This window comes from Morone saxatilis, unplaced genomic scaffold, assembly GCF_004916995.1.
Source record: "Morone saxatilis isolate NCDOM2014 unplaced genomic scaffold, NCSU_SB_2.0 Contig7, whole genome shotgun sequence".
NCBI classification, from domain to species: Eukaryota; Metazoa; Chordata; class Actinopteri; family Moronidae; genus Morone; species Morone saxatilis.
The window spans coordinates 6,706,747-6,724,649 of NW_023340246.1; the positions used below are offsets into that span (position 1 = coordinate 6,706,747).

The 17,903-nt window shown below is 38.8% G+C and overlaps 2 protein-coding genes across 3 annotated transcripts in view; one reads left to right on the forward strand and one right to left on the reverse strand.

Moving 5' to 3' along the window:
• opn8b (opsin 8, group member b) overlaps positions 1-3,517 on the forward strand; it is a 14,122-nt gene extending 10,605 nt beyond the window's left edge. Inside the window, exons 3-4 of the mRNA XM_035678256.1 lie at positions 728-1,056; positions 1,798-3,517. Of these exons, the coding sequence (XP_035534149.1) occupies positions 728-1,056; positions 1,798-2,154 (686 nt within the window). The 3' untranslated portion in view covers positions 2,155-3,517. The remainder of the gene's footprint in view (positions 1-727; positions 1,057-1,797) is intronic.
• A 1,485-nt stretch (positions 3,518-5,002) lies between these two features.
• Positions 5,003-17,903, reverse strand: part of mut (methylmalonyl CoA mutase) — a 15,684-nt gene continuing 2,783 nt past the window's right edge. Inside the window, exons 4-12 of one of the 2 annotated variants that reach the window (XM_035678134.1) lie at positions 14,491-14,662; positions 14,064-14,312; positions 13,707-13,818; positions 11,869-11,984; positions 10,319-10,434; positions 9,030-9,161; positions 8,790-8,937; positions 6,478-6,645; positions 5,003-5,849 (exon numbers count right to left, since the gene is read on the reverse strand). In XM_035678134.1, coding sequence (XP_035534027.1) covers positions 5,721-5,849; positions 6,478-6,645; positions 8,790-8,937; positions 9,030-9,161; positions 10,319-10,434; positions 11,869-11,984; positions 13,707-13,818; positions 14,064-14,312; positions 14,491-14,662 — 1,342 coding nt within the window. In that variant the 3' untranslated portion in view covers positions 5,003-5,720. The remainder of the gene's footprint in view (positions 5,850-6,477; positions 6,646-8,789; positions 8,938-9,029; positions 9,162-10,318; positions 10,435-11,868; positions 11,985-13,706; positions 13,819-14,063; positions 14,313-14,490; positions 14,663-17,903) is intronic. The other variant, XM_035678135.1, reaches the window with a different exon arrangement.

Below are 17,903 nucleotides of genomic sequence, written 5' to 3' on the forward strand. Positions count from 1 at the left end.
ACCTTATATTTTTACTTTGCACTACAGTTATATACCGCTTATTTATACATTTTTATACATGTTCTCTTTACTTCTGTTCTCTTTACTTATTGTGTTGTTACTGTGTGTAATGCTGCTGCTACACTGCATCTATCTATCTATCATGCAAGAGCTAAAACACATGAATCTCTCTTGTCCATATGGGCTTTAAGTATTGGTCGAGCTGAACTGTTTAGGAAAATAAAATGTGTTTGTTCATATGTATGTGCATATATATACAGTGCATATCGTTTGTCCTATGATGATTTTCTTTGACACTTTTTAAATATGGAATTGAATTGCCCTTTTTTTTAATTCAAAGTGCCTGTAATTACTTAGCGGTGTGTGCACAGCTGTCGATAGGGTTTGACAGCTTTATAAATATTCCAAAACTCTAATTATACTCAAATTTAGCACCAAAAAATGACAAAGTTTTCTGTAAATGTCTATAATGAGTCAAAGCATATTTTAAGGTCCAAATTGTACGTTCTTGATATATTAAAGTTCCTCAAACTGCATATGATGTGGCTTTACATATTTGGCTTTGCATATATCAGGTCAAACATCAGGAATTTCCTTGTGGTCTCTCTTTTGCGTAAAATGTAAGCTGCTCTACTTAAGTGCATCAATAAAGGACCACCTGTTTATAATATGCAGTGCAGCATGCAAAACAGAAAACAACCAACCTTTCTTTTTGATCTCTGTCTAGGTGAGAAAATCAGCTGGATGAAGGTGAAGATACTGTGCTTGTGGAGCTGGCTCTACGCTCTGATCTGGGCTCTGTTCCCCATTCTGGGCTGGGGACGATATGGCCCGGAGCCCTTCGGCCTCTCCTGCTCTCTTGCCTGGGGAGAAATGAAAAATGAGGGCTTCTCTTTTGTCATCTCCCTTTTCTCCTTCAACCTCGCCATGCCTTCTGTCATCATCATGTGCTGCTACTTTGGCATCGCCCTCAACCTCTATTTCACCCACAAAAAGTCGATGAACAACAGCATCCGAGTCCCCAACATTGTCAAGCTACATCGGAGGCTGTTAACAGTAAGTGACTCATTCTGATGAGAAAGCTCTATTATTATAGGTTTGGTGACTCATTGTAGCTGTCTTGTGACACTTCAACACCAGTTTGTCCTTGGGGGCTTCACACTGAACTGAATGGTTTTTCATTATAGGGAAAGTACTTTTTCAGAGTTACAAGTTGCTTTTGTTTTATGCATATACCTAAGGCTAGCTGTTCAGAAAATTGATTGCTATACAGTACGGGTAGTTCATATTAAAACAGACTCATTCTGTGTATATTGCCCCTGGACCTGCAGACATCTGCCCAAATAGATAATTGGTGGAATTTAATTATTGTTTAGATTCTATAATTAACAAGGACATTACAGCTAAACATTGCTACAAAAAAAAGGAATGCCACAGTTTTCCAAAAACAAATTTCAAAAACAGATTTCAGGATTAACAAACAATAAACAGCTATTGGGACAAAATCATCTGCCATATAGGTGTATGTCCTAAACATAACAGTGTATGCACAGACATAACTCTAGCAGAGGAAATCACCTTTAGCAACAAGCAAACCATCAGGACGTCCAAAAAGACTACGGGAGTTAGGTTAGAGTTACACAGCACACAGATGTACTGTAAATATTGATGGGTACATATTTATAGGATCAATGAAGCTTCTTTTAAAAGAAATTCCATTCATTTCCAAGATTTCCAAAAAATAAATGTTTTTTATTTCCAGAGACTTTTACTGACTCTTCTCCTGTTCTATTGCAGATTGCTGTGTTGATCAGCGCCGGCTTCATCGTCTGCTGGACGCCCTATGGCCTGGTAAGCCTGTGGTCTGTTCTCCGTGACAGTAGCACCATCCCGGCTGAAGTTAGTCTCCTGCCGTGCATGTTCGCAAAGAGCTCCACCGTATACAATCCTATGATCTACTACATCTTCAGCAAGAGCTTCAAAAGGGAGGTAAAGCAGCTGTGCTGGTTGTGCCTACGCTCGAATTCCTGCCACGCCTCCAACAGCATCAACGACAACAGCATTTATATGGTTAGCACTAACATCAAGCCCAGAGTAGCAACGCAATATACTATGGAGGAGATCTCAGAGTCAAAGATAGTGACCTTGGGTTGAAAGACTTTTTTGGGATATGCTTGAGAGGAAAGACTTCACTGTTCAACAAAGACTTTTGTGCTGTTAACGAATGAATGGTCTCATAATGTGTTATCTCACAAACCTTATCAGGATAGGTAGTGCTATTATAATGTTACAAGCAGGTAATGCTGGCCTCTTTTGTGTGAGGCCAGAATGAAGTGTTTGCACAACAGGTTAAATGCTGTGAAGGTTCAGCCAACTGAGCTATAGATTAGATCTAACGTGCACAATTGTATGTACTTGCAAAAGCCAATGAACAAAGTCAAAAAAAGATTTAATACTGTGCTTTCAGGTGGCAAAAAATTAACACAAAAAAAAAAACAGAAGGAGGGGACTACTTACTGTTGAGTGAACAGCAAGATGTAAAGGAAGCTAATGTGACAGCCACACAGGGTTGAAGAAAGTTTTAAAACATTACAAACCAAAGGTTGTACTGTAGAATGGGACAAAAACCTTATTTTTATCTTTGAAAAAAAGAAGAGATGTTTACTTTAATGATTCAGGTTTGATCTGTGATAGATAGTCGTTTGATTGATGATTGAATAATTACTTCTTCATAGTTTTGTGACACCAATCAGTATTTTCCTATATATATATAAGACTGTCATTATTCTTCCTTTTTATTACCAACAAATCTGGACCAAAACCAAAAAAATAAGTACAGTGAAGGTATTGCTCTTTTTTGAATAGTTGGATATTTTGGGAAATAAGCTTATTCGGTTTCTTGCCGACAGCTACAGCCAGCTGTTAGCTTATCCTCGCACAAAGACTGTAAACAGGGGGGAACAGTAAGGCTCTGTTAGTGAGCTTTAGAGGTTTATTGCTGTTTCTGTCCTTCGTTGGATGTATTTTTAATAAAAAGATAAACTAAAGCTTCATCCAGAACTATGAAAATAAAAGCTCTTTAGAAGTCAGTGTGCAGCTGATTGTTATGTCACCAGTGTATTAATGAAAGCATTGTTTCACTGGAACTCCTCCAATAACACAGCAACAGTATAACAGCTTATTATTGTATATTAATGACAAGTTCATGTTTCTATACACGCTTTTTGCGAACTGTCCATTTCCTGCTTTACTCAGGGATGATTTTGATGTTCACCTGCACTCTACAATAGCAGCGGTGGACCCCCGCAGGAGTTCCCTTTTAACTTCCTCTTTCAAAAAGCTTGACAAAGTGGCAAACTGTTAGTTTTGGGATTTTGCAGTGTCATGTTTTTTTTTTTAGCTACTGGTGACAATGTTGAATTGTTTCTAAACTGTATGAATGTAGAGCTGTGAACCTTTTGCATATTTGTGTGCACAATTACTGTACTTGTTTGAGAAAAAAACAGACTGCTTACAATAAATGAGTGGACAATGAATGCACAATGATGGTATCATAAAAATGGTTGTGTATAATAAAGACATAGTGATTGTCATCCTGAATTCAACCTGTTGCAGCTGTGGGAGCTTCCTGAATTCTGATGTTTAAGTCTATGTTTTCTTAATGTCACTTGGACAGCCAGAGCTCAGGGTGTAAAGGATAACGCTGTCAATCAGTGAGTGTATAAAATCTGTCTCAAAAGTGTCTAAAATGTCAGTGTGTAAATTTGCATACATTCTACATGCTAACATTTCCATAATTCTCATTAGTGTGCAGTATGAACCCTTCAGATTTAGTCCCATCCTTAATAAAATTAAATAACCTATACTCACATTCTCATGTGAACAAGAGGGGATGTGGACAACCTCAACGTGCCGCATCACCGTTTGGAAACATGGAATATAATATTATCAAGCATTTTGTTTGTTGTCTGGGGGTCATGGATCTTTTAAGTATGTACATAATAATACATGTCTTTCATCGTATAATGTATCCATGAGAGGGCTTTGCAGCAAGCAAGCAGGCAGGTTTTCCCACGCACTAGTTCAATACGTTATATAATAATTAGCAACAAGATGCTAGGCACAGCGGGGTTAAAGCTTTGTGAGCATGTTAGCATGCTGCCATTAGCATGTTTATGTGAAACCGGTATAATAACCATCTTAGCTTAGCATGTTAGCTCTGTACAAAGTACAGCTGAAGCTTTCTAAAAATGGCTAATTAGCCTGATGATAAATGCAATTAGTTTTATAGATATTTGGTCATAAACCTAATTATAAGAGCTGATAGCAGTCGCTGGCGAGAAATAAAGACTTTTGTAGCCCCAGAGGAAGGTGTGTGTCTAATATGGTGCCTCGATTGATGTCACTTGAGTCAACATCAGTTGAGCCTGAAGACTACAAGAGTCTGGCAATGTGGAGTTACAAAGAAGTGTGTCGCCAGCTCCTCATCCCAGCTTTAGGCTAGTGGCTACATTTGCCGCTACTAGCGTAGCACCCAAAAGAACGACTCCCATAGCACCAGAAGAGCTGCAGAAGTTAAAATTCTTCCATAAATGTGGAATTACATATGACAAACTTGAGGTGCTGCATTGAAAATTAGTGAAGGGCAGATTTTGTTTAACTAATCTGTCTTTGTGATTCTTATGTACACCCAAATGTGTTTGACTTCAAGCCAGCAATAAGCAGATGGAAACAGAAATGACGGTGCCCTTAAAGTATCTGCAGAGAATACTGCTACAAAGGTTACATCTCTAACAACGTGTTCAAACCTCCATCAAGCCACTTATTGCAATTTTGTCAATCATCTGAATTTTTTATAAACTCTTACCATTTAGGTTTAGGATATTACCATTCAGTTAAAACGGTTGACCTCTACCTTACCAGACTGTAAAAAAGATTTAATTCACCCACTTATTTCCAAAAGTGGTGAAACATCTCAGAAAAAGGGGTCACATCAGTCACGTTTCCAAAGTTCACATCCTTTATTTAGAAGAGAAAATCTGATTCGGTATTACAAGTAGAAAAATACAATTTCCAACAATGTCATATTTCGAACAGGAGTTGGTTAAATGAAAAATAGTAGTAGTTCGTTAGAGGTTTAATGTGAATCTATCTCCACAGTACTGGCACCTACCACACCCCGCTAGGTAACTGAAAAGTACACACAAATTTCACAATAAAAGCATTATAGTCCAAGTAGGCTTATAGTGCTGTGCTGCAATGTTATATCTTGGATGGAAAAAATAAATAAAAAAAATCAGGCCAAAGTTTTGATCACGATACTGTATTATGTTTGTTTATCTTATCCCAATTTGATTAAATGTAGTGTATGATTTATTGTTCCGGTGTTGGTAAAAGTATTTATGTAGTCTAATGTCATAAATATTGAGGCAAACTGTGAGGATATTATTAGCAATTCACTTCAAATTTAATATACACAGAATGCAATGTTAATACAATCACGACACCCCAACAGGTTTTTAATCATTCTGAGTGCTGTACATGCATTGTGATGATGGGACTGAGATTGTGGCTTTTTATCATGTTGTGTGACAGGACATCACAAATCAGAGGTTCTGTACAGAGAGCTCCCACTTGTGACTTTGTTGTGGATACAGCACAAAGAGACAGTTCTTAAAGTTGGATTTATTATTATTATTATTATTATTATGTTTTAGAGTTCACATAGCCTGGCGGATGTTTTCCAGGCTCTTCTCAATGTTGTCAATGACCTCCACTGCAGCTTGTGGGATCCTGGTTCCCGGGCCGAAGATGGCGCACACCCCGCTCTGGTACAGGAACTCGTAGTCCTGCACGCACACAGACGTGGAACACGGTTAAAATTAACTGCAGTTACTGGGGGGGGGGGGGGGGGATTCAGCTTTATTCATCTAGACTCAGAAAGCAGCATGTGAGCAGTCCCCATGTGATTATGTTAATTATGCTATAGCTGATTCAACGAGAAGTATCCCCAATAGGAAAGGGAAGAAATTTGTTTTGCAGACAAACAGTAAGATTGACAGGAACAGGACTTCAAAAGAAATCCTACAGTGTGATAATGGTAATTATATGAATCATGGGAATCCTCATGATTATAGTTCTTTTTCCCCATGACAACAGGATGTCATTGTATATACTTATCTGTGTACTTGTGTTATGTAGTGCTATATAACGTGTGTGTGTTTCCATAGCTCCAAGGCGCCAATAGTCATGCTGGAGGCTTTGTAGATTAAGATTGCCTGGGAGAGGAATTGATTTCTGTCTCTGCGGACCAATAGATTATTTAACACTGTGCTGTTCAGTAACCGCTGCATACATACAAGCTATTTAAGCTGTTCTCCATTAAACCCCTCACACTGTTATTATGAGGCTCAGCTATCTAAAATCAACCTCTTTCTGAAGGCTCGAGATTTGATAATCATGGAAATCAGATGTTACCTGTGGTGGGATGACGCCTCCACAGATGACCAGGATATCTGGCCTGTTGAGCTTCCGTAGTTCCTTGATGAGCTCTGGGACCAGGGTCTTGTGTCCTGCAGCAAGCGTGCTGACCCCGACACAGTGCACATCTGCATCAACCGCCTGCTGGGCAACCTCAAGGGGAGTCTGTTCACCCAAAGGTCGAACAAAGAAAACACAACTCAGAGTGGGGTGTACGATGCATGAGTAAAAGAACAAAAATATAATGCACCACAGAGTACAGTCCAACCCATCTGCTTCACTTAACTACTCCATTTAAGTAAATAAGTGTAAACTGTATTTGCTTGAATACTGAATACTGTATATAACACTAATGATATATATTACATGCAGGCTAACGTATATTTGATCACTTGCTAATTGTTTGCATAGAAAGTAAAAACACTGTGTTCTTTCAGGATCCCCAACTCTGTCACTGACATCAAAATGAAAGAAGATCTCTCTATTAAAAGTTGGGGGAAATGGTTGACATATAAAAGGAAGACATGATTAATTAAAGGTGGCCTCAACACTTACTACATAACTACACACAGGCTCTGTTCTTTTTGTTTGTTTGTTTATTGTTTTTGTTATTGTTTTTCTTTTCTACTCCTTACTTCTGAGGAGATTGTCTTGCACTGTATTGTTAACATTGAAAACTAAATAAAAATTGTAAAAAAACATTAAAACTAAACTTTTAAAGTTGTATGTCCTGTCGGTCAAAAGAAATAAAAAACTACATGCATTTCCCGCTGTCTAACCTGAAACATAATTTGTGATTCAAAATACAGTTCCAAGGGTATTTGTTTTGTGAGCGCTGTCCTGAAAATGACAGCAGTTAAACATAACACTCGCTATTTCCTTATGTATTTCATTTATTCTATTTACTCACTGCTAGAGGAATTACTTAACACAAGGCCATATGATCAAAAGTTGAGTAATTACGCCAGCATAGTGTGACAACTGCTGCAGTGCGGCACCCCACCTCATTATAGCACATTAGAGAAAATAATTATGTACCACAGAATAGACTGGTGTATCCATCCACATCATATACATACTGTATGTATGTCCAACATCTGAGTAGTCACTCCTCTGGGTGAATATTAAGACTAGAGGTTGCTTGAAATGTAGAATTCTCTAATCAACCAACAAAACAAACGCCTGACTGTGTGTCTCAGCATGTCCCAACCGCCTGTACGAGTTTGGAAATCAACCACAGTTACGAGGTATGGGCTCAGGGAGTGCTGCTCCGAGCTAGTAGCTCGGTAGCACCCCTGCTTGGCTTGCTAACTCTGTTACATTATAACACTGTTTGTGTTATATCATACTGAGAGCTGAGCCTGCCTTCCAGCAGTCAGGTCAGACTACATTGAATATTTGGTATGACATCATCGAATGTGGATACAAATGTTAAATTATTAACACAGAGAATGGAAGCAATCAGCTGCTCACAGTGAATACTTGTCAAAGCAGGAAAAGCACAGGTGTACCTAGTCACCTGTCGCAGTAACTACAATTTTGGTCAAAATTGAGTTATGACTGAAAATGAACTTTTCAATGTCTGTTTTATCTTGTGCTAGTGCTAGCTAGCTAGCTAGAGAGGTCAAGCTATTAACGTGCTAGTGTAAGCTAGCTACAATAATTTTATAATAAGAATATTAGAAATAGATATAATAATAACTCTAAATGTTATGATAACATTTTCAAACACATTTAAAGCTCCCATTAGAAATATGATGACATTTGAAATGGAAATAAGGAAAAACTTTTGGGAAATGTTTGACTTTGTGAAGTATTTCAGAATCAGAAATACTTTATTAATCCCGGGTGTACTGTATTTGTTACATTTCCAGTGCACCTGGTTTCAATTATGACCCCTTTTAGCATCTTAGCTCTTCAGTGCAAAGATGTGTTTGGTGGAACATTGAGAAAGAATATTAAGTGCAAAACTTATCTTATCTTATAATATCACTGAATCTCTAAGTATCTTCAAGCTGTGGGGTTTTCACTATCAGAAGGATACAACCTTTGTAAGTAAATCACAACAAACTAAAACAAATTCATAAAGTCACTTAAATATATTCCTTACCTTTTAATTAACTATATTCTTTTACTTTTATAATAATTATATTTTTTTCTCAGGAACTGACCTAAACTGCTTAAATGCATGTTATACGCTATTTTTTACTAGCAGTTCATGTGATATAAAAGGTAATTTCTGGGTAAAGTCACTACTTCAGTGTCTTACACGTTATCTTTAAATTGGCTCAGGTGCTGTCGGCACTGACCTGAAACAGGGGTCCGATGTCCACATCAAAGCCTAGGTCAGCAAACCCAGTGGCGATGACTTTGGCACCCCTGTCGTGACCATCCTGCCCCATCTTTGCCACCAGCAGTCGAGGGTTCCTGCCCTCGTGGTTCTTAAAATCTGCAACTCTGAGGTTTGAGAAAAAAAAAATCTGTAGGAAAACCTGACGTGTGATCAGTTGATAATGAATGTAAAGATGCTGATTAGGTTTATTTTCTACCTATTGTGAGCCAAGGAAATCTCTTCATGCTCCCCGAACTCGCTGCGGTAAGCACCGCTCACCATCCTCGTGCTGGCCTTGTGTTCACCAAACACCGTCTTCATGGCATCAGTTATTTCACCAACTGAACATCTAAAAAACAAGCAGATATCTTCTACCTCAGTACATTTTCACTTCACAATGGTAAATAATGCAAGGAAAACCAGCTATTCATTTTATTCTAAACAGCTATATGTCTATGTCTCCAATGTCTATATCTATTCTCTATTTCACAAAATATTGCTTTTAAAGTGAGGTCAGTCAACTGCTGAAGTGAAATGGAAATTACTGGTCATTTGTACTTGTATGACAGTATAAAGAATATTACACTGAGATGGATTAAAGTTCTATTGGTAGTAAAATTGCATGGGAACTGATCGTAGATGACTGTGAGAGCTGAGTTCTAAGTCGTTCCGTGCCAGTGCCTCTCAGCATGTGGGCTGTGATTAGCATGTGGGCTCTTTACTCACACAACATTGCATTCAAATACCGCACAGCTCAGTACACAAAAGAGCCATCAAAACAGGCTTAAAAGTTCATTTATCCTCAAGTATGTTGGCCTCATATACAGGTCAGATGGCTGGATTTTGTCGAATATATCGAATAAGATTTAATTTCAATCACTATCAAATATATTGATATTGGTGAGCACATAAAGCTACAGTATAGATTAATAGTTCCTTACCATAAGATAAAATAGAAATCTGACAATGGCATTCTGGCATCTATAAAAACATATTAGGCAACCTTCAAATTTAAAATCTATATACAAATATACAGCCTTAGCTAGAGCCTTTTTTTAAGAGATTATCTCAGACATTGCATTTTTAAAGAAGTAAAAATCAAAAGATTATTTTCCTATTATTTCTGCATTGCCTCTGGTAATTTGGTTTGACTGTGACATGAACTACCGCACGACAGCCTCAGGTACGAAGAACTTCTGTTCCCAAAGAACAAAAGCGCTTTAGAGGAAAATACCACAACCATCAAAGCATCAGAGGGTCTTACAGAGGTGAGCATCATTCCACACCAGTTCTAAATTGTTACATCATGGGATAGTTCATCTGATATGCCTGCTCTGTGTGTAACCTTTTCACAGTTCACAGAGTTCATCTGTCTGTACGAGAACATCTTCGTGATATTTAACATCGAAGGAAAGGCGGGAAACTTTACGACATTTCATATTTGAAGCCGGCGACACAAGGGTGGTCATTGCTATCAAAGCTTTTAGCAACTGTGGGACTTTTGACCTGGCTCGCGCTGCCTCCACAGCCAGCGCTAAAAGGTTGCCCTCCCTGGTTCGGGCGCACTCCTCAATGGCTGCCAGGCACTTCTTTGCTACCTCGGGGTCACGGCTCTGCCTCACCTGCAACAGAGAAAGGAGCACGTTTTTGGTCTTTATATGCCTTACCGACAACATATACATTTGATAGAATTCACTATATACAGTGTATATAAAAGGGAGCTGGATATTGCTACAGATATTCCAAATCTATTTGTTTTCAATTCGTTTCAACATCGATTCAGTGAAGTATTTCTGTATAATACAAATGTTGCTTGGATATGAATGAGATTCTCAGAGAACTAATTCTGCAAATTGTACAAGGAACCCACTAACCTGATTTATGCATTATTAAAAATAAATGAATGAATTGACCTTGTGGTGTTTACTGGCAATAGTCACAGGTCAGATGATCTGAGCTACACTGCATAAAGAGACCACAGTGGCCATGCCTTCAAAGCATCTATAAATCACCAACAAAGAGCTGCTATTTCCCAGAGGAGACGCCTTATCTTCCGACACCGGTTCTCTCACTCTTTTGGCTCTGTAAGGCATATTACAGTGTTTTTTTTCATCTCTCAGTTTTATTCAACTGAGGTTCACTAGTCTCCCATGAGACCAGATCTTGTTGTGCGAAGAACCACAGGCTGGCCACTCGAGACTAACAAGGTTAAAGCTTCACACGTCCGTGGAAAAAAGGAATATACAGAGAATGAAAACACATGGCTCATATGCTTTTCTCGCAGATATTTAACTTGTCATTGCAGGAAAAGCACAGGTGTTGCTGATAACATTAATGATACATCTGTTCCAGTGTAGTGAGCCAACATGTACAATAACAACACCCTGGAAGCAGCACATCTGAAAGGGATGTAGCCATTATTAATTAAGGTTATTAGTTGCACCTGTGTTTAGTCTAAATGTCAGTTTCTGTCTATTCTGCAGTGGCTGGTCTGCAATATTTTAATAATAATATTTTTGCCATTTTCAAAATCCCATCACAAATACTATGACATTAGAGCAATTATAATTAAATTGGAAGAGTAAAAAATCTTGATTTAAGTGAAAGAGGCTTAGAATTCTATGAATCATACGCGCCTGCAGCAGTCATACTGTCTCTTGATCTCTGATAAGGGAACCCCTCTACCTCCCGCAATTTTCCCCAGTTCACTTCTGGCTAATAATACTGCATGTGACTCCATTCATTATCTCCCGTTCCCCCCACTGTTTCATGTCTGTTTTACTGTCAACTATACGTGTGTGTGTACTTATAGCCAGGCTTAAGTCATGGCGACGCATTAATTGAATGTCTCCTGTGTGAATAAAGTCAAAGCTATGTATATTGCTTTATTATTTTCTTTTCCTGTCTTCTCATGATTAGACCTGCAATGGTATTTGGGGTATTCTTTAAACATTTAATTGAATAAAATATGAAGGTGGGCAAAACAGCAGCGTAATCTTGGTATCTAAATGCCACATATATATCTAAAAACCTCCAATCATCAAAGGATCACTGACCTTTTTCAGTTTTTCAATCTGTTTCTCACGTACAACAGTGTTATCTATAGCCAGCACCTCCACAGTCTCCTCTTTTTTCAGACGGTACTTGTTTACACCCACAATGACCTCTGACCCTGTAAAGGAAAACAACAAAACAATATATAGATACCAAACAGGGAAGATAAAATACCACACAGTGCTTCTGGGGGTTATTATCTAAGGAGAAGAATAAGGCACTTTCACACACATCAGATAACAGATAACAAGGCACTCACTAAAAAAAACATAAAACCATTATCCACTCTGACCACATCTCAGTTTATCTCTTCTTCTCCATTAACTGTGTTACTTCTCACTTAAATCTATCAAAAACTTATTTTTCCCCCCTGAATATTCACATGTGTAATATGGTCATCTAATATTCAGTGGGGATAACTTAAAGGATTCAGGGACTTTGACTGAATATTATGGATAACCAAAATATCCTCCTTCACCATCATTCAGACAAATTAATATGTGGAAGTCCTGCAATTAATGGAAAGCTAATGAAATAGTTCATTTCTATATGTTTCTGTAGAAACAGGATTTTTAACACATTTTTATGTAAATACAAGCAGCAAACACACTATTCTGTGAGTGCCTCTCATGGTCTTTGTGGTAGTTTTCAAAATATTTATGAAAATAGTAATTTCTTTGTATAATACTTTTCAATTATTAAATAACTAATGATTGAGTTCGTAATAATATGTATTTTTAAAGTCCAGTTTGTAAATTTGGGTGCTGAAGGCTCAACATCAAAAAAACACAGAAAGCAGCTTAAAGATTCAATTGGACCCCAATTTATAAAAAATATATAATTATCTCAGAGCCTTACATGGGCAATCAGAACTCAAGGCCCATCTTAAGTGGAAAAAAAAAATCTTGATAGCAACGATGTGTTGCCAGGCGGAATCAGAAATCCAATGAATATCAATGAGAGCAGGCATCAGGGGATTATGGAGAGAAGCTACAAAGTCTGAGAAGGTTTCGGCCCCTGCTCCATCGCAGTCATTTCTGGCATTATGGGACAAGGATAAAAGTAAATTCCAAAGAGATACAAATGAGGCTCAATTAAGCTGCTTGATAACACCCTGACACACTTCCCCAGGCGTGTACACATGTCCTTGTCCGACTCACTTGACGTAGACTTTGGTTATAAGCCCCCCCCCCCAACACAACACAATTTTTGCAGGGGCACGGTTGCATTCTGGGCTTACCTTCACCCAGAAGACAAATAAAAAAGAAATACAAACAAGCCAATATACATCTCCAAGCTCCTCTCACATACAAAATACACACCGGTGGCTTCAAAAGCAGTGATATAATCTTGTGTGAGCTGCTTTCCTAACACCTTGTGGTAGCCTTGCCATGTCTGCTCCAGTTATTAGGGGGTGTAGCGAGACTCAACAGGCACATGTTTTGGTTAAGCGCACTTTAAACAGGCATACATAAAATTTACTCTGTAGGATCTGCATTCTAATAGTCAGAGCTGCAAACCAATCTTGAATCTTATTAAATATTATGTCACATTTACTTAAGACTAATTTTATCAGGCTCATTTAAAGGCTAACTCCACACTAAATCTTTTGGAGAGTATAAGACCATGCCAAGGTGTTTTAAAAAGCAGCAGAGCCATTGCACTGCCTAAAGCAACATGGGTACACTTCCCTCGAGGTCAAAACTGAAACCTAATTTACACATTTCATTGCAGTTTGTTTAAGTAAGTTAAGAGGTAGAGAGCTTTAAGTACTTAAGATAGAGGATAAAAAGATGAAAGAGTAAGAGGATCTAAGGCAAGGAGCAGAACAGAACAGTACCTGAGTCGATGCGGGCCTGTCTGCGAGCAGCACATTCTTCAATACGAAGTTTTGGGATGCCCTCCGCCACAGCTTTGGCCATGCCTCCCATCTCTTCAATCTCTTTAATGAACTGTGCAAAGAAAAAGACAAGTTGTAAAAGCTTGACTCTATGATGATGGATTACATTTCACTTGTTCACAAAAACAAGATAGACAGGAAAAGGAAGAAGAAAGAGGGGATGACACGCAGCAAAGGGCCAAGGGTTGGACTCCCATTTGTTGAACCCATGGCCATTGCAGCAAGGACTCAGCCTTGGTACATTGGGCAGCTCTACTAGAAAGCCAATGCTGTTGCCCATCTATCCCCATGACAAACCTTCAGCGCTGTGTTATAGACATCATCCGTGAGAGCCTCCATCATGTGCGACCCCCCCCAGGGATCAGCGACTTTGGGGATGCCCGACTCTTCCTGGATGATGATCTGGGTGTTTCTGGCAATGCGAGCGCTCTTCACTGTGGGCAAGCCCAGCGCTTCATCGAACGAGTTGGTGTGGAGTGACTGGGTCCCCCCGAACACGGCTGCCATGCCCTCGATCACTGTACGGATCACATTGTTGTACGGATCCTAAGAAGAGGGTTCACAGGGGGAAAGTTCTGATTACAATTTCATTTATTTTACACATTTAAATGTTGACAATTATTACTTGCCTCTGTGATTTCTATATCTAACCCTTAAACAGGTTTAAATAAGATGATTTATCTCTATACACTTCGAGGTCTTTCAAACTACAACTAATATTTACTTGTTCAGTGAGAGACCAGCCTGAAGTCTGGCAGTGTGTGCGGAGGAGGAGAGACTTGGCATTCTTGGGCTGGAAATTCTCTTTAATGAGCGTGGCCCATAACCTCCTGGCTGCCCTCAGCTTGGCAATTTCCATGTAGAAATTCATCCCAATACCCCAGAAGAATGACAACCTGACAACAACACACAAATGCCAAAAAAGGAGAATTATAATCAGTTATTAAAATTGACTGACAAACAGAAGTCAGTGTTTTCTATTCATGGAGCTGTCCAAAAATAAACAGCAGGATGAAAACAGAAGTTCTGATACCAACACCAGTATCACCTATTGCTCTGGTGCTGCCTAAAATGCAGTATTGGGTATCAGCGAGTATGGTAAATGGTAAATGGACTGTACATGTATAGCGCCTTTCTAGTCTTCCGACCACTTAAAGCGCTTTTACACTACATTCTACATTCACCCAATCAAACGCATTCATACAGTGATGACAAAGGCTCATCACAACCAGAAAGTAACTCATTCATTCATATTCATACACCCATGCACAGTATCTTGCTTAAGGACACTTCGATGTGCAATGAGGATTCTGATTAGTGGACGACCTGCTCTAACTAACCACAGCCGTCCGAGTATGCGTGTCTGTGCATCAATTCATTAGCCCCGAAACTCCATGTATTATTTTAATGCACATGTATTGGATTGGTACTCTGTATTGGCCGATACACATAGTTCAGAGTCGGTAAGGAAAAGATGGTATCGGAAGATCTCTAGTCACATTATGCTTTATCAAAGCCAACATCCCAACAACCAGATACAGCCTTCACCCAGTGATGACCATTACTACAAACGGATGGCAGAGAATGGAAGCCAAGCAACAAACCTCATCCTGGCTTAAGGTCTGGTGCTAGAGTTTCATATAAACTGCCATACTGACAGAAACCCATGTCAGAGGAAGTACATGGTTGTCATGCTACTCTGGTTAGTTAAAGGCTGAAACATTGTTTGGGGTACAACAAGCTTTCTGCCCTTTCCACCCGTCAGCATCCACATGGACTACATTCCAGTTTTAACAGCTGGGTGTATGTGATCCACATTCGACATCAGACCATTCCAACTAATATGGGTTATAGTCGGAAGACTCAAAGTCTAATAGCCAGCATATCATGGTCACAATTCTTTAAAAAAAACAATTTTAGCGATCCTGTGAAAATGTTTTTTGTTTATGTTATGTATTTATGAACCAGTCAACCTGTATGAATCAGACCACAAACATTGGCCTCCGACATCCAAAATCGCTTGAGATACAGTATACAGGAAAATTGGACTGACCAAAATAATATGTATACAGCGGTTGTGCATCCAAGATGGAATTAATTTCCTTTTTTTCAACATAAATCCTTTTTTACAATGTATGAAATAAACCAATAAATATTGCTTAAAGGGGAGGACAACTTGCCCAGGATTCAGCTTTCTCTTGTAAAGAAATTATACAAACGTCACCCTTTTTATTGTACTGCAGAAACAGTTCCCCTCACTCTGAAAAACACAATGACGGTACACTAAAAGCCTACCAACGTGGAATTAAAAAGACAAAAAAAGATGACGGCTTCAGAGTAACAATATCAACATGAAGTTCTTTGTGCAAAGCCAGGAATAAGTAAGCACTGGTCAGGAGTCCGGGAAAAACAAGAGAAATAGCTGTTGAGAGATAATAGCTCAAGGTGAAAAACCGTCCATTTCACATAATGGAGTGAAAACTCTATATTGATTCAGAGCGGCTGTCTGTAAGGTCTGTCTCTGAAGTCATTATGTGGAGAAGGGTCAAGGTGGACTGGGGCCTTAGGATGTTGACTCTGCTATCAACTGAGTAATTGAAAAGCAGTGAAAAAGAAATAGCTGAAGGAAAAGTGCAGAGGGTGATAATGGACATACAAGGCAAGGAACAAGAATTGGACAGAGGGAAGCATTGATGAAGAGGAGCAGTTGTGCAATTGACTGAAAATACTATCTGCAGTCTACAGCAGCTATAAATTCATTAAGGTTCACGTTTATTGTCATATACACTTAGAAAGTATTGTGTAGATTCAAATTTATTTAGTTTAAAGCGGGCAGGAAAAAACGGAATTCTATGAAGCAACGCTGAGCCAAAGAGAATCATATTTTTTCACATAAGAGATGCATTGTGTAACAGTTAAACCGAATTACAACTATGTGTATTAAATGAAGCTGTAAATGACAGCAAACATTCCAAGGTGACAGGTCTTTATCCTATTTTCTTATTTAAACTTTTACAACTATGACATATATATGCCACACTTGGCGTTGTGCTCAATGTTAAGTGTGTGTATAAATTACTATAGGAAGTGTTTGATCTGACTAGCAGCCTGTCCATCTAGTGCTAATTATATGCTAATTCAGTCTGCTGGCTCAACAAATAACCAAGAAGGTATGTGTTTGCCAGTTAAATATGGCTGTCTCACACGCTTAATATGGATCTGTCAAACAGGCACTGTGTGAGGGGAATATTGATAAAAGACCAACAGCTATGGTTTACTATTTGGCAGTTTCGCCATTAACAGGACATTTAGTTAGTGCCTGAGTGAGTGCACAAGTTCCTGTTTTTGTTCTAAATGTAACAGAAGGGTTCATGGAATGTGCAAAAAAGGTCTTGCTCAATGTTCATAACTGCAGGAAAATATTTTTTCAGGTAGAAAAACTGGGAGTAAAACCAAATACAGGTAAGAAATGGTCTTGTCTCAAGGGGATGTTAACAAACTTGACTTTTGGGTGTGCTAGCAGAGGGTTTGCTAATTGATAACAGTCAGAAAGACCAATGATGATAGTTTGTAGGAGGGTAACAAATTGCCACAGTGCCTTAGATGGGAACCTGACTAGTGGTGGACCAAGATACGTTTTTTAAATGGATGCTGATTTAGAGAGCAGGGCGACCGATGGCTGAAATGCTGTTATCATAACAAAGAAAAGTCATTTTAGCTCTAATATCGTTCCACAGCAGCCACACTGACAGAGAGTGCCAGCAGATGTGTCTGCAGACATTTTTTGTTTATCGATCTTGTGAGCGCAGACACGCCAATTATCAAAGAGAAGACATGAGAAACACTTAAGGACTACTTAAGGTATAAAATAAGTGAATAGCTTCTCGTAGGTGTGCACTCTTCCAACTTACCCTTCACTTGTGTACCACGCTCTGAGCATGAATAAAAGTGTGACGATACTGTACGAGATTTTGGTCTTGTTCCTCTTTGTCAGAGTGAAATTGCAAAAGCAGCAAAGAGTTGAGCTCAGCTTTGAGAGGGGCTGCACGTTGTAGAAAAAGTGTGATAAACACATTGTGAGGGTGTTAGGAGATGTGATAGATAGAACTAAGTGTGAACTAAATGTGTTGTACATGC